The sequence below is a fragment of the Macaca mulatta genome, chromosome 19, assembly GCF_049350105.2.
Source record: "Macaca mulatta isolate MMU2019108-1 chromosome 19, T2T-MMU8v2.0, whole genome shotgun sequence".
NCBI lineage: Eukaryota > Metazoa > Chordata > Mammalia > Primates > Cercopithecidae > Macaca > Macaca mulatta.
The window spans coordinates 44,465,895-44,481,576 of NC_133424.1; the positions used below are offsets into that span (position 1 = coordinate 44,465,895).

Sequence of the window (15,682 nt, forward strand, 5' to 3'; positions counted from 1 at the left end):
CTATACTGTAGGAAGTATGCTTATTGGTAAGATCTGACCGCTGTACTCAGCACGAAGCCAACACATCTATTACCAAAAAAAAGCCAACACATCTATTACAAAAATGTCCCCTTTGTTTTCCCATAGGACATTTAGTTGCAACTGCTGAATCAAGAAATGTAACATACTCAGTGTATCCGTTTTTTTATTGCTGCTATAATAATAAGTTACCAGACTGTACTGTTTAAACATTAAACAACACAAATTTAATATCTTACAGTTCTGTAAGACAGAAGTCTGACAAGCTCTCGCTGGGCTAAAATCCAGGTATTAACAGGACTGCATTCCTTTCAGGAACTATTATTTATTAACTAAAGTCCATGGTTTACATCGTTTCATGCTTTGTGTTGTATAGTTCTACGGGTTTTGCCAAATGTATATCATATATCCACCAATATAGTGTCATACAGAATAGTTGTTTTTGTTTTTGGTTTTTTTTTGTTTTTTTTGTTTTTTTTTTGAGACAGAGTCTCGCTCTATCGCCCAGGCTTGAGTGCAGTGGCACGATCTTGTCTCACTGTAACCTCTGCCTCCTGGGTTCAAGCAATTCTCCTGTCTTGGCCTCCCAAGTAGCTGGGACTACAGGTGTACGCCACCATACCCAGCTATTTTTGTATTTTTAGTAGAGACGGGGTTTCGCCATTATTGGTCAGGCTGGTCTTGAACTTCTACCTCACCCACCTTGGCCTCTCAAAGTGCTGGGATTACAAGCATGAGCCACCGCGCCTGGCCACACAGAATAGTTTTACTATTCATCCCTCCTCCTCTTTCCCATAATCCTGGGCAACCACTGATCTATTTACTTTAGTTTTGCCTTTTCCAGAATGTCATGTGGTTGGAATTATACTCTGTAGCCTCTTCAGGTTGGCTTCTATGGCTTAACAATGTGCATTGAAGGCTTCTCTGTCTTTTGGTGCCTTGACAGCCCATGTCTTTGGATTGTTGAATGATATTCCTTTGTATGGATGTACCACAGCCTGTTTTGTGACCGTTGGTTTGCTATTTGTTTTAGGATACGACCATGAGACTGTGGAACATTGAAGAAATTGACGAAATTCCTTTGGTAATCAAGTACAAAAAGGCTATGGGCTTAAAGGTGAAACAGGTTGGTATCGGGTAAAATTAAGCCCAGGGAAGGCTTTCATTAGTTCCCTCTATAAATTAATTTGTCATTTAAATGAACTTTGGGCACCTGGAGATGCAACTGTGAACAAACGGACTGACATTTTTGCCCCGGGGGAGCTTAGATTCTAAAAGAGAGGACACATAGAGGAAAGACACAAGAAAAATGTGTAGTAAGTCGCATGGTGATAAGTAATTGACAGAAAAATACACAAGAAACGGGAATAGGAGTGCTGGAGGTTGCCAGATTTTAAAGGGTGGTCAGGATAAGTCTCATTGAGAGGTGACCGCTGTGTCGACTTGAAGGTGGTGAGGGGGTGAGCCATGTAGATATTTAAAGGAAAGAACTTCCAGCTGGATGCAGTGGCTCACGCCTGTAATCCCAACATTTTGGGGGGCTGAAGCAGGCAGATTACCTGAGGTAGGAGTTTAAGACTAGCCTGGACAACATGGTGAAGCCCCATCTCTACTAAAAATACAAACAAATTAGCCAGGCGTAGTGGTGCAGGCCTGTCATTTCAGCTACTCGGGAGGCTAAGGCAGGATAATCCCTTGAACCTGGGACTGGGAGGTGGAAGTTGCAGTGAGTCGAGATTTCGCCACTGCACTCCAGCCTGGGCAACAGAGCGAGACTCTGTCTCAAAAAAAAAAAAAAAAAAAAAAAAAAGGAAAGAACTTCCCAGCAAAGAGAACAGCCAATGCAGAGCCTGAGAGGCGGGAGCCAGTCTGGTGTGTCGGAGGGATGGAGTGAGGGGGCGTGGAGGGGATGAAGCCTGCAGGAGCACTGGTCAGTGGAGGAATGGCCAGGTACACAACTGGGCACTGCGTGAGCCTCCTACCCTGGGTAGGTCCCCAGTGCCCCACTTCCCATGCAGGAGGCTCAGGTGCCTGCGCTTCTCTAGTGCAAGAGCTTGGTGGTCGGGCCAGCAAATTTTCTGCTTCACCAGGCCCAGCCCGGGCTGGCCACAGAGGCTGTCCCTGGGCAGTGGAGGCAACTCCCCACTGGAGCCTCTCTGTGCACACACCTGGCTGCTGCCTTGGAGTGTGGGCTGGGCCCGCTTGAGTCCTTCCCTGGGAATCCTGGAGCCACCTAGACTTGACCTCCTTTCAGGTTTGGCTGGGAGCCACGGCTTCTGGGAATGGCTAATTTGGGAGCCGCACAGCAAGGCAGGAGTATGGGGGTCGGACTCAAACGACCTTGTCCCTGTGGCCGTGTTAGCCATTAAACCCCGAAAGCTGACTTGCCACAGAGCAGGGATGGCCCTTGTCTTTCACCGGCCACCTAGGGCAGGGCCTGGGAGCCACCTCCTCTGTCAGCCCTGCTGTTCTGGGGTTGGACCATGAGATGTAGGAATGTAGGATAAGGTAGGTAAAGATCACATTTCTTTTTTCTTTTTCTCTATTTCTTTTTCGAGAGGGAGTCTAGCTCTGTCACCCAGGCCGGAGTGCAGTCGCGCGATCTCATCTCACTGCAACCTCCGCCTTCCAGGTTCAAGCGATTCTCCTGACTCAGCCTCCTGAGTAGCTGGGACTACAGGCGCCCGCCACTACGCCCGGCTAATTGTTTTGTGTTTTTACTGGAGACGGGGTTTCACCATGTTGGCCAGGCTGGTCTCGAACTCCTGAGCTCAAGAGATCCACCCACCTCAGCCTCCCAAAGTGCTGGGACTACAGGCGTGAGCTATCCGCGCCCGAACTGGGATCTAATTTATTTCTTGCAAAAAAAGGAAAAGAAAGAGGCCTACCTGAAGCTGAAGCAAGGATGAACCTGCTGCATTTGACTTGCTCTGAATCAATCAACATGAGAAGCCTCAGAGACCAGGCTGCCCCGAGGCCTGCCCCAGGTGGGGTTTACCCCTCTCTCCAGCAGGCCTCAGTGTCCTGGAGCGGGCAAGACAGCAAAGCCTAGGGGCTGGGAAAGCCAGAGCAGGGGCGTGCCACCTTGCAGGCTCTTCTCCAGGGGACCATGCATGGCGGGAACCCCTGAGGGGCCTCTGCCCATAGCCTGGGAGACCCCATCCCATGGGATTCTTGCTTGTTAGTGGGAAGCAGACGTGGTGGGTGAGTTGTGCCATTTGTTTCCAGTGTTCTCTGTGAGCTTTGACCAGAAACAGGCTCACGGACACAGGAGGGCGCCTAGCACCCGCGTCAATCTACTTCACACCCCTGCTTTGTTCAGAAATCTTGCCTACTTTAGTCTCATGGTTCTGTAAAAGTTGGGTGTTCTCAGGATGTCAGGGAGTAATCCTCTCAGTCCCACAATTTTACTCTGCACAGAACCATGGATGGGGCTGGACACCCACCCCCATCCTCCTGACTGTCAAGGGGCTTGCCACGCATGTCCTCAGGGCCCCCATGGCAGGAGACATGAGCTGGCAGGACCTGCTTAGCCATTGGTGGGGAAGAAGCTGTGCTCATTCTCTCTGCAATTTCCGCCTTTGTGGGGTTAGAGATTCCAGAGAGGCGCTGGGCCCGGTGGCTCACGCCTGTAATCCCAGCACTTTGGGCAGCTGAGGTGGGTGGATCACTTGAGGCCAGGAGTTCGAGACCAGCCTGGCCAACATGCAGAAACCCCATCTCTACTAGAAATACAAAAATTAGCTGGATGTGGTGGTGCATGACTGTAATCCCAGCTACTCAGGTTAGCTGAGGCAGGAAAAGCGCTTGAACCTGGGAGGCGGAGGTTGCAGTGAGCCAAGATGGCACCACTGCACTCCAGCCTGGGCAACAGAGTGAGACTCTGTCTCAAAAAAACAAAAACCAAAAAAACACAAACAAAAAAGAGATTCCAGAGAGGGGAACCCTTCCCTTGCCCCAGCTCAAAGTAGCTGGATCAGGTGGGAGAATTCTAACGGCTTGCCTGGATCCCCTCTGACCAGCACCTCCTTTCTGCTCTTTTAAAATATCCCATGTCAGTGCGAAAGATGTGACAGGCCTTTCTCCATCTTCAAGAGTGACACCTCTTCTGAAGTGTTCACCCAATGCGTGTTCTGCCGGATAGATACAAGGGGCTTGCCAGCAGACACTTCATCATCATCATCATCGGAGAGGGAGAACTTGCCACCGCCGCCCGGGGGAAGCAAGGATGATTGACAGCTACAGGCCCCTTTGAGTGACTCCAGCACATGCTTCCTAGCATGTAGGTTTTGGGGCTCTGCAGGGACTTTCTCTTGGGCCCCTCCCAGGCTCAGTAGGCCTGTCAGACTGGGGCAGGACACAAGCCCTGGCTGGGCTCTCAGCACAGTGCCACCTCCTCAGCTTTCAGCTTGGGGAGTGAACACTTGACTTTCCGTTTTCATGCAGAATAAATCTAATTCCTTTGGAAAACAAGTGTGCACGTGCATTTGAAAAGCGGTCTTGCTATTTCTAAGCTTTATGCCTTGGTGCTCATCCTGTTTGATACTTGGAACGTATATTAGACTCACATTGTGGAGTCTGCAGTTGCGTGTAAGATGACCCGTGGGGGCTGGCACCAACAGTTCTGGACAGTTTGTCAAATGAGTATGACAAGGTGTGGGGCCCCCTCTGTGGGCGAGATGGCAAGACACAATGGGTGCCTCCCTGGCTAATGCTCCCAGATGGCCACCTGCCCGGCGCAGAGGACCGTTTGATAAGGCAAGGGGGTGGCGGTGGCATTGCCATCACGGGATGTCACATGCTTTCTCCTCTAGATGTCTCAATTTCCAGAACGCCCATGCCTATGTGCAGCCCTCTTCCTGCTGCCACGGCATTTTGCACAGCGTGCATCAGTCCATAAATAGGCTGAGATAGAAGCTTAGGTTCCTATTGCACACCATGCTGGGCGAACCTTTCTGTGCATGCTGCGGGGATGCTGGGTGGATGGGTTGGCAGTGTTCGGCTTCGTAGTTGCCACAGGCCCTCTGGAAAGTGCGGAAACCAGTGGCTGGTGTAGTTGCGTGAGGACACCCAGAAGGCGCAAGTGAGAAACCAGGGAGGGGAGGGCCTTGCCTGCTCTGGCAGCAGAAACCCCTCCATATAAGGTGTTGGTGCCCTACGCCAGCAGCCTGGGAACTCCGAAGCCCACGATCCCTCCTCTGAGCCTTCCTGACTCCTCAACTTTTGCCCAGCTCAGGATCCCCGGAAGAAGCGACTCAACTGAAGTTATGGCTGCGGGAGCTGGCAGGGCCTCGACCTTCTCAGGCTGAGGTCCCCGGGCGGAACGGTCCGAAGCTCACCGGGGTCACCGTCGGACCCAGGCGGGTGTGCGCCCCGACTTGACGCCAGGGGAGCCAGCAGCCCGGCCGCGCTGGCGGGGCCGGGGGTTCTCCGGAGTGGGTAGGGGCTCTGCCGCCCTGCCGAGGCGCAAGCCCTGCGCCAGCGTTCCCCAAAGGCGGAGGGTCCTGGCTCCACGTTGAAAAAGACATTGTGACCAGTAAGCTTCGCCTTCCCAGGCTGCCCGCTCCTTGCAGCCCGAGCTTCCGGTCTGTCTCAGATGCCGGTGTGAATCGGGAGCCACACTACGCGTGCGCCACAACAGGCCGAGTCTGTGCGCGTGCGCGCGGCCCATATGGTAAATAGTAATGAGGACTCATTTCCTGAGGTGTTTGCACGGGCGGCGCCGTGGCTTAGTTGGTTAAAGCGCCTGTCTAGTAAACAGGAGATCCTGGGTTCGAATCCCAGCGGTGCCTCAACCGAGCGTCCAAGCTCTTTCAACTTTTGCTCCTGCGCTTTTGTGCTCTGTGCCCTCACCCGGCTGCCCGATACCATGTGGATGTGAGGGGGAGCCCGAGACGCCGCTGTAGCTGGGTCCCCCAACGGGTGCAGGCAGGCTTTGGACTCCACCTACTCGGGTCTCAGGCGCTGAGGGGCGTGGGCGGCGCGGGGACCTAGGCGACTGCGGTTGTCATGGTGCTGGCTGGCCTTGGGAGGTGGGCGGGCGGGGAAGCAGCCCTGAGAGTCCACCGAGCAGCCGGTGTTCGCCCCGAGGCTGCTTCCTCAAGGCGGGCGGTGGACGCGCTCTCCTGCGCCGCCTTCTGTGGCATGGGTTCCTCGCACTAGTCTTCCTGGCTCCAAGCTGCCACTTGGGAGAGCCCATGCAGGTGCCGATCCCCGACGGTCGCCGGGCTTAGCAGAGCCTCGCAAAGGCCTGAAGATTGCCCGTCTCCCTGCAGCCGCGCAGTGGTTGCAGCCGTTTCACAAATGCAAGACCTGGGCCGGCAAGGCCAAGGAGACCCCATGGGGAAGGGGTGCGGGACTGAGTCCGGTCAGCGTGACCGTCAGTCCGATGACTGCGTGGAAACTCCAGACCGGGGAAAGATCGCAGGGGACTCTGTCCTCACTGCAGACGGCCCGGTGTGGGCTGAAGCCAGCTGCCTGGGCTGGGGTTGGTTGCTTAGCGCTGGGGTTCTACCCATATTTGCATGTGGGAACCAATTCCCGAGCAAGTGCATTCGAGGCTTTGGGGGTGGTGGGGTAGGGTTGGGTGAGGCATTGGAGTTTTTACATTCTCCAGGGAGTCACATGTCAAACCCGACAGGATAGTCCCAATGCAGAAATTGCAGGCATGGCATGAGGCTGTGTTCCAAACAGTCAAATTCACCTGCCCCGGAAGCAGTTCCTCTTTCTGCCGCCTCTATGGATCTGGGTTTATTGTTTTTGTTTGTTTGTTTATTTCTCTCGTTTTCCAGTCAATTCTTGCGCCTTTGTATCTTGGTGGTTTTTGATTGACATTGCCCAGGAAAGCTTGCAAGGAGACTTTGACGCTTTGCAGTGCTGATAGGAGCATTCACCTGGATCCAATCAGGGATGAATTTATTGGAAACTCGGCTTGCGTCATTGTGGAGCTGGTTTATTTCTGGCTCATGGTTACGCCAGCCTGAGAGACAGAGAGAGACTCCATCTCGAAGAAAAAATAAAAATAAAAAAGTCCCTCATTGGATACAGGATTTGAAATCTTTTCTCCCTTTCTTTTTCTCTTTGCTATTTATTTATTTATTTATTTATTTATTTACTGAGATGGAGTCTCTGTTGCCCAGGCTGGAGTGCAATGGCATGATCTTGCCTCACTGCAGCCTCCGCCTCCCCGGTTCAAGCGTTTCTCCTGCCTCAGCCTCAGCTGGGATTACAGGTGCACGCCACCACACTTGGCTAATTTTTGCATTTTTAGTACAGACGAGGTTTCATCATGTTGGCCAGGCTGGTCTCGAATTCCTGACCTCAGGTGATCCGCCCTGCCCACTTCGGTCTCCCAAAGTGTGGGGATTACGGGTGTGAGCCACCGCTGTTTTTTTTTCTTTTTCTTTTCTTTTCTTTTTTTTCTTTTTTTTTTTTTTTTTTGAGAGGGAGTCTCGCTCTGTCACCAGGATGGAGTGCAGTGGTGTGATCTCGGCTCACTGCAACCTCCGCCTACCAGGTTCAAGCGATTCTCCTGCCTCAGCCTCCAGAGTAGCTGGGACTACAGGCGCGCGCCGCCACACCCAACTAATTTTTGTATTTTTAGTAGAGACGGGGGTTTCACCATGTTGGCTAGGATGGTCTCGATCTCTTGACCTCTTGATTCCCCCCGCCTTGGCCTCCCAAAGTGCCGGGATTACAGGTGTGAACCACCGCGCCCGGTCTTCTTTGCTTTCTTGATACTGTCATTTGAAGTGCAAACGTTTTAATATCGATCAAGTCTAATGTATCTACTTTTCCTTTTTGCTTATGCTTATGATGTCATATTCAAGATTCCGTTGCCAAGTTCAAGGTCACAGAGATTTATACTAATGTTTTCTTATAGGGTTTTATAGCTTTTGCTGTTACATTTAAGTTTTGGATCTACTTTGAGTCAATTTTGTATATGATGTGAAGGAGGGGTCCAACTACGTTCTTTTGTATGTGCACTTTCATTCTTCCAAACACCATTTGTCGAAAAGACCATTCTGTTCCCAAAGGTCTTGGCACCCTTGTGGAAAATCAATTGACCATAAATATGAGGGTTTACTTGTGGATTTCCAATTCTAGTCCCTTAATCTACATGTCTAGCTTTATGCCTGTGTTGATAACTATAGCTGTGTACTAAATCTTCAAATTGGGAAGTATGAGTCCTTCAAAGTTGTTCTTTTCAAGATTGTTCTGGCTATTCTGGGTCTGTTGAATTTCCATATGAATCTTAGAATTAGCCTGTAAATTTCTGCAAACAACCCAGCTGGGATTTTGATGGAAATTGCATTTGATAGAAATAGATCATTTGGGGAGATATTGTTATCTTAATAATGTTAAGTTTTCTAATCCATGAACATGGAATACCTTTCAATTTATTTAGGTCTTCTTTAATTTCTTTCAACAATGTTTTAGTTTTCAGAGCATAAGTTTTATACCTCTTTTGTTAAGTACATTTCTAAGTATTTTCTTTTTGATGCCATTATAAATAGATTTTTTCTTTTTCTTTTTCTTTTTTTTTTTGAGACGGAGTTTCGCTCTTGTTGCCCAGGCTGGAGTGCAATGGCACGATCTTGGCTCACTGCAACCTCTGCTTCCTGGGTTCAAGCAATTCTCCTGCCTCAGCCTCCTAAGTAGCTGGGATTACAGGCATGTGCTGCAATGCCCAGCTAATTTTGTAGTTTTAGTAGAGACAGGGTTTCATCCTGTTGGTCAGGATGGTCTCCAAAGCCTGACCTCAAGGCCTGCCTTGGCCTCCCAAAGTGCTGGAATTACAGGCGTGAGCCACCGTGCCTGGCCAGAATTGTTTTTTAAATTGTATTTTCAGATTCTTAATTGCAAATGTTAGACATACAATTGTTTTCTGTATCTTGATTTTGTATCCCACAACTTAGATGAGCTCTTCTATTAATTCTAATTATTTTTAAGTGAATTCCTTAGTTTGTATATTTTATATATGCAAATCACGTCATCTATGAATAGAGATAGTTTTCCTCCTTTCTTTTTCATTCTGGATGCTTTTAATGCAATTTTTTTCTCGCCTAATTGCTCTGGCTAAAATCTCTAGTACAATGTTGAATAGAAATGGTGAGAGCAGACATTCTCGTCTTGTTCCTTATCTTATGGGCAAAGCATTCAGTCTTTCACCACTAAGTATGATGTTGGCTGTGGGTTTTTCATAGATACTTTTTATTGGTTGAAGAAGTTGCTTTCTATTCCTTGTTAGTCTGTTTATCATGAAAGGGTATTGGATTTTGTTAAATGCTTTTCTGCATCTGTTGAGAGGATCATGTGATTTTTGTTTTTTATTTTATTGATATGGTGTAATACATTAATTCATCTTAGATGTTAAACCAATCTTGCATTCCTGGGATCGATCCCATGCACAGGTGTTTTTAACATAAATGATCAACATGTTCATTTTGGAAGTCTTTTCAGGTGAGTGCCCCTAGATTCCTTATATTCCCACTTACAGAGCTGCAGCATTCTTGGCTTGGCTGTGGCTGTTACGTGAATGAGAAGAGCTCTCCCTTGTTGGTGGACACTGTGGCGGTATAGGGTTTGTCTCTGAATCTCACCGCAATTAACACAGAGGAATGGCACAACCCCCGACACAGGGTTCTTTCTATACATCACTTTTTCTGGGACAAAGATGAGAGGGGATAACTGAGCATAGCTTGTACATACTTTGTATTTAATAGCTGCTGCCAAACAGCTCTCTCCAAAGACCACACTGGTTTCCGCTTCCTCCTTCACAGCTGCCAGTATCGGAGCCCGGCAACAACATGGAAAGCTTTGCAAAATGCTATCTTATTGTTTTAATCCACATTTCCCTTGCTTAACAATGTAGTTGGGCATTCTTTTATGTGTTTCTTGGCCATTTGTATTCCTTCTATGAATTGCCAGTTCACATCCTTTTTGTGTGTGTGTGGTTTTGTTTGTTTGTTTGTTTTTCATACAGAGTCTCGCTCTGTTGCCCAGGCTGGAGTACAGCAGCACTATCTCGGCTCACTGCAACCTCTGCCTCCCAGGTTCAAGCAATTCTCCTGCCTCAGCCTCCCGAGTAGCTAGAATTACAGATGCGCCACCATACCCGGCTAAGTTTTGTATTTTTAGTAGAGACGGAGTTTCACCATGTTGGCCAGGCTGGTCTCAAACTCCTGGCCTCAAGCAATTCGCTCATCTTGGCCTCCCAAAGTGTTGGGATTTCAGACGTGAGCCACCACACCCGGGCGCAGTTCACATCCTTTGCTCAGCAAATCAGTTGTCTTGTTTGTTTTCCTTACTGATGTATAGGTGGAATTTGTTTTAGATAAGAGTCCTTTGCCTTTTATAGATATGATCAATATTACCTCTCAGTCTATCATTTGCCTTTCAAATTTGTTACAGTGTCTTTTAAACTCTTTTTATTTATTTAAGTCATCCTTCAAGTCCTTTGGTCAAGTTTACAGTGTTCTGTAATCTAGGTACTCTATATTTCTTTTTTCTTCTTTTTTTTTTCGGTTTTTTTGAGACACAAGTCTTGCTCTGTCACCCAGACTGGAGTGCCGTGGCGCAATCTTGGCTCACTGCAACCTTCACCTCCCAGGTTTGAGCGATTCTCCTGCCTCACCCTCCCAGGTAGCTGGGATTACAGGCGTGTGCTATCACACCTGGCTAATTTTTGTATTTTTAGTAGAGACGGGGCTTCACCACGTTGCGCAGGCTGGTCTCTGACTCCTGGCATCAACAGATCTGCCCGCCTTGGCCTCCCAAAGTGCTGGGATTACATGCAAGAGCCACTGTGCCCAGCCTGGGTCATATATATTTCTTGCTGGGGTTATTTCTAGATACTGTGAATAGGATAATTCCAATTTTTTTTAATTGCATACTCCTGCTAAATAGGAATGGCTTTGATGTTTAAATGTGGCTCTTCAAAGCAGCCCTCTTGCCTGTCTTGACTGTCTTATTACTGCTGATTGCTTGTTTGATTTTTTGACAGATTCTGAATTGTGCAAATTGAGATAGTGAATGATAACTTTGATCTTAAAGGGGGAAAAAAAAGACAACTTACAAACAAGAAAAAGATATCTACAACACATATAAGTGACAAAATAATTTTCAGCAGAGGAAGGGCCCAAGGGGTATAGCAAAGCAGTGAAAATTACCACATTCTATCAGAATCTGAAAAGCTGGGTTATGAACAATCCCAGCCTTCAGTATTTATCCAGAAGAAATGAAAACAACGTCCTTAAGAAAACGTCACAGATGCTCTTAATACAATAGCAAAAAACTATGAACAGCTCAGGTGTCATAGGAGATGAATAAACCATGGGTTATCCAGGCAGTGGATCACTACACAGCAAGAGAAAGGGATGAGATGCTGACACTTACACAGACATGGGTGAAATTGCACGTCGTGTGGAGTGAAACAGTACATCATTTATTATTTCACTTACACAAAACTCTAGGAAATGCAAATTTATCTATAGTGACAGCAGAGCAATGGTTGCGTTGGTGGTAGAGATTGATTTCTTCAAAAGGGGTACAAAAAGATCTTTGGGGGTTGATGGAAATGCTCTTTATTTTGTAGGAGTTTGGGTGTGTGTTTATCAAAACTCATTAAATTATATGCTTAAGATCTATGCATTTCACAGCACAAAAATCAATCTAATCTAAACAAAAATATTAAAGGCTGGGTGTGGTGGCTCATGCCAGTAATCCCAGCACTTTGGGAGGCCAAGGAGTGTGGATCGCTTGAGCTCAGGAGTTCGAGACCAGCCTGGCCAACATGGCAAAACCCTGTCTCTACTAGAAATACAAAAGTAGCAGGGCGTGGTGGTGCGCACCTGTAGTCCCGGCTACTTGGGAGGCTGAGCCACAAGAATTGCCTGAACCTGGGAGGTGGAGGTTACAGTGAACTGAGATTGCGCCACTGCACTCCAGCCTGGGTGAAAGAGCAAGACTCTAACATAAATAAAATAAAATTAAAATAACATAACATAACATAACATAACATAAAATAAAATGTTCAAGACCAGCCTGGTCAACATAGCGAGACTTCATCTCTCTTAAAAAACAACTTAAAATAATAAAAGTCATGTTGACAGCAGTCTGGTTCGTCATCCCAGCCTGTCCCCATCAGCTCCATGTGGATTTAACTATTTCTTGCCCATGGCCCATGCTCTTCCAGCAGGGCAGGGCCTGCATTTGCTGGGCGGTGGGCTGTCCCATTTCCCTCTGTTTCTACCTCCCATGCAACTGTGGCCTGAAGGGTTCCACAGAGGGGAAGAGAGGTTTCATCTGGGCTAGGAGGGTAGAGATACGCACACCCCATCAGCTGCTTCCAGGAGAGGGTGTCAGCTTTAATGACTGAGAGGTGGCCTCAACCTTGGGGAAAAACCCTCCTACAGCCTCTCCGGAGGAGCAGTGCCTCCTCGCTGCCAGAGAAGACTGAGAGTGTGGTCTCCAGTATACTGAGTTCTTTTTTTTTTTTTTTTTTTTTGAGACGGAGTCTTGCTCTGTGCCCCAGGCTGGAGTGCAGTGGCGCGATCTCGGCTCACTGCAAGCTCCGCCCCCCCGGGTTCACGCCATTCTCCTGCCTCAGCCTCCCAAGTAGCTGGGACTACAGGCGCCCGCCACCTCGCCCGGCTAGTTTTCTTGTATTTTTAGTAGAGATGGGGTTTCACCGTGTTAGCCAGGATGGTCTCGATCTCCTGACCTCGTGATCCGCCCGTCTCGGCCTCCCAAAGTGGTGGGATTACAGGCTTGAGCCACCGCGCCCGGCCCAGTATACTGAGTTCTCAGTTGCAGGAGGCAGAACCACTCATCCATTCCCCTCACCCACCTCTGTTCAATGATGGTGATTTTTCCTTTTTTTTTTTTTTTTTGAAATGGAGTTTTGCTCTATTGCCCAGGCTGGAGTGCAGTAGTACAATCTCAGCTTACTGCAACCTCTGCCTCCTGGGTCCAAGCAATTCTCCCGCCTCAGCCTCCCAAGTAGCTTGGACTATGGGCATGTGCCACTACCGCCTGGCTAATTTTTGTATTTTTAGTAGAGACAGGATTTCTCCATATTGGCCATGCTGGTCTCGAACTCCTGACCTCAAGTGATCTGCCTGCCTCAGGCTCCCAAAGTGCTGGGATTACAGGTGTGAACCACAGTGACAGGCCGATTTTTTGCTTTCTTTTTTTTTTGAGACAGAGTCTCGCTCTGTCGCCCAGGCTGGAGTGCAATGGCCGGATCTCAGCTCACTGCAAGCTCCGCCTCCCGGGTTTACGCCATTCTCCTGCCTCAGCCTCCCGAGTAGCTGGGACTACAGGTGCCCGCCACCTCGCCTGGCTAGTTTTTTGTATTTTTTTTTAAGTAGAGATGGGGTTTCACCGTGTTAGCCAGGATGGTCTCGATCTCCTGACCTTGTGATCCGCCCGTCTCGGCCTCCCAAAGTGCTGGGATTACAGGTATGAGCCACAGTGACAGGCCGATGTTTTGCTTTCTTAAAGACAGGGTTTCACTCACTCTGTCATCCAGTCTGGAGTGTGGTGATTCGATCATGGCTCACTGTAGCCTCTAACTCCAGGGCTCAAGCCATCCTCCTGCCTTAGCCTTCTGAGTAGCTGAGACTATAGGCATGAGCCACCATGCCAGGGTAAATTTCTAATTTTTTTGTAGAGACAGGGTCCTGCCATGTTACTCAGGCTGTCTTAAACTCCTGAACTCAAGTGATCCTCCCTCTTGGGCCTCCCAGAGTATTGCAGTCGTCAGCCACCGTGCCTGGCCAGTGATGGGTGATTTTTATAAATCAGAATGTCATGGTGAATGTATTTGTACAGACTGTATTTACCAGATTCCATCATTTAATTTAAAAGGTTGACTAGTGTGGAAACAGAAACATCATTTAGCACCACATTTTATTTCCTACAGTCAATTAGATTATACTTTAATACAAAAAACTCATTAAAACTGAATTGAACTTTAGCAAACATGGGATGTCTATGAGGTGTAAGATAGTTTACTACATATTCTGGGGGCTGAATGGGAGCATGCTTTTGGTTTCCACCAGAAGTGGCCTGTCCCTGTCCCACAGCCACCCCTGAAAACAATGCCTAGGATAGGCAAATTCAGGCAGGCGGGGAGAGAAGGGTGGTGTTGGAATTAGTGTGGACTGACTTTCAATGTTGTTTTGTTCTTCACGGATCTGTGCCTCTGAGAGAATGTATCACCTTCTCCTAAATTTAGAGTGGCTCCTAAGAAGCGGTTGTGATCAGTTACTTAAAAAAATAAAATTATGCCAAGCTGGCCACTGGCTGGGCTTACTGTGCTGTGTGTGGCAGATTACCTGGGGCACATGTGTGTATCCCGGATTGAATTGCATAAGCAGGTTGGGAGCCTTGCTTTAAGGATGGTTTGGAGGGCAGCTGATGCTCCAGGAGCCTGTCTGCTCTTGAATTCCTCGGTAGAGCTTCTCTGGCTCAGTCCCACAGGCACACAGCTAAGGGTGACTGCAGGCGTTGGGGTGGACATCTGGGATGGCTGCCCAGCAGCTGATGTTCAGTAAATCCACACCTAGGAAAATCAAGCCCTGGAGACAGCCAGGCTGATCAGATTCCTCTGATGCTGGAATGCGCACTTCTGATTTCCCTCTTTCAGTGAATCCCAAAGCTTTTTTCTGAGATGAAGTCTCACTCTGTCACCTAGGCTGGAGTGCAGTGGCACAATCTGCAACCTATGCCTCCCGGGTTCAAGTGATTCTCCTACCTCAGCCACCCAAGTAGCTGGGATTACAGGTGCCCGCCACCACACCCGGCTAATTTTTAAAATATTTTTAGTAGAGACGGAGTTTCACCATGTTGGCCAGGCTGGTCTCGAACTCCTGAGCTCAACTGATCCACCTGCCTTGACTTCCCAGAGTGATGGGGTTACAGGTGTAAGCCACCACACCCAGCCTAAATTTTTTTAAAGAGAAAGTAAAAATGTAAACCATAGGGCCAGGTGTGGTGGCTCACGCCTGTAATCCCAGCACTCTGGGAGGCCGAGGCAGGCAGAGCACTTGAGGTCAGGAGTTAGAGACCAGCCTGGCCAACATGGTGAAACCCTGTCTCTACTCAAAATACAAAAATTAGCTGGGCATGATGGTGGATGTCTGTAATTCCAGCTACTCGGGAGGCTGAGGCAGGAGAATCACTTGAACTCAGGAGGCAGAGGTTGCAGTGAGCCAGGATTGTGCCACTGCACTCTAGCCTGGGCAACAGAGCAAGACTCTGTCCCAAAAAAAAAAAAAAAAAAAAAAAAAAAAGTAAGTCATAGACTGGGAGAGAAATCTGGAACACATACACCGAGATCCCCCTAAGGGATCTCCGGAGTTCCAAACACTTTTACTCACCTCCAGTGTGAGTGGTGTTCCAATTTCCCCCTGGCAGGCAGGCTCCATCACCCTAGCCAGCCCAGTCCCTCCCTTCTTTGCTCATTGATTCAGAGACATGGGAAGCTCAGAGTGGCCAGGAGTCAGCCTCAACTTCCAGTTCGGTGGAATCAGTGCTGTGACTCCTGGCGGAATCATTCCTTCCTGTGGAGCTAAGTGCTCTAGGGCAACAGAGCATGAGCTGGGGGGAACAAGAAACAAAATTTCCTAGTGGCTCATTAAGGGTAATGGTGAACGGT

General features: G+C 48.5%; 2 protein-coding genes, 1 long non-coding RNA gene and 1 other non-coding gene across 12 annotated transcripts in view; 3 read left to right on the forward strand and 1 right to left on the reverse strand.

Annotated features, from left to right (window-relative positions):
- Positions 1–5,568, forward strand: part of WDR88 (WD repeat domain 88) — a 46,772-nt gene extending 41,204 nt beyond the window's left edge. The window contains exons 10-12 of one of the 2 annotated variants that reach the window (XR_013410418.1): positions 1,052–1,144; positions 2,889–3,005; positions 4,078–4,488. Coding sequence is in view for 1 of the 2 variants with exons in the window: in XM_015123506.3 (XP_014978992.3) it covers positions 1,052–1,144; positions 4,078–4,254 (270 nt within the window). In the remaining variant the exon portion in view is untranslated. Of the gene's footprint in view, positions 1–1,051; positions 1,145–2,888; positions 3,006–4,077 lie in introns of both variants that reach the window. The other variant, XM_015123506.3, reaches the window with a different exon arrangement.
- LOC144337378 (uncharacterized) lies at positions 2,543–5,638 on the reverse strand. The gene is made up of 3 exons (XR_013410424.1): positions 4,796–5,638; positions 3,832–4,217; positions 2,543–2,769 (listed from the first exon to the last, which is right to left on the reverse strand). It is a non-coding gene; the product is annotated as an uncharacterized LOC144337378 (long non-coding RNA).
- LRP3 (LDL receptor related protein 3) overlaps positions 4,901–15,682 on the forward strand; it is a 34,910-nt gene continuing 24,128 nt past the window's right edge. Inside the window, exon 1 of one of the 8 annotated variants that reach the window (XM_077976188.1) lies at positions 4,901–5,692. The gene's annotated coding sequence lies outside the window, so the exon portion shown is untranslated. The remainder of the gene's footprint in view (positions 5,693–15,682) is intronic. The other 7 variants (XM_077976192.1, XM_077976195.1, XM_077976194.1 and 4 more) reach the window with 7 other exon arrangements.
- Positions 5,737–5,810, forward strand: TRNAT-AGU (transfer RNA threonine (anticodon AGU)). Its single transcript has one exon. It is a non-coding gene; the product is annotated as a tRNA-Thr (tRNA).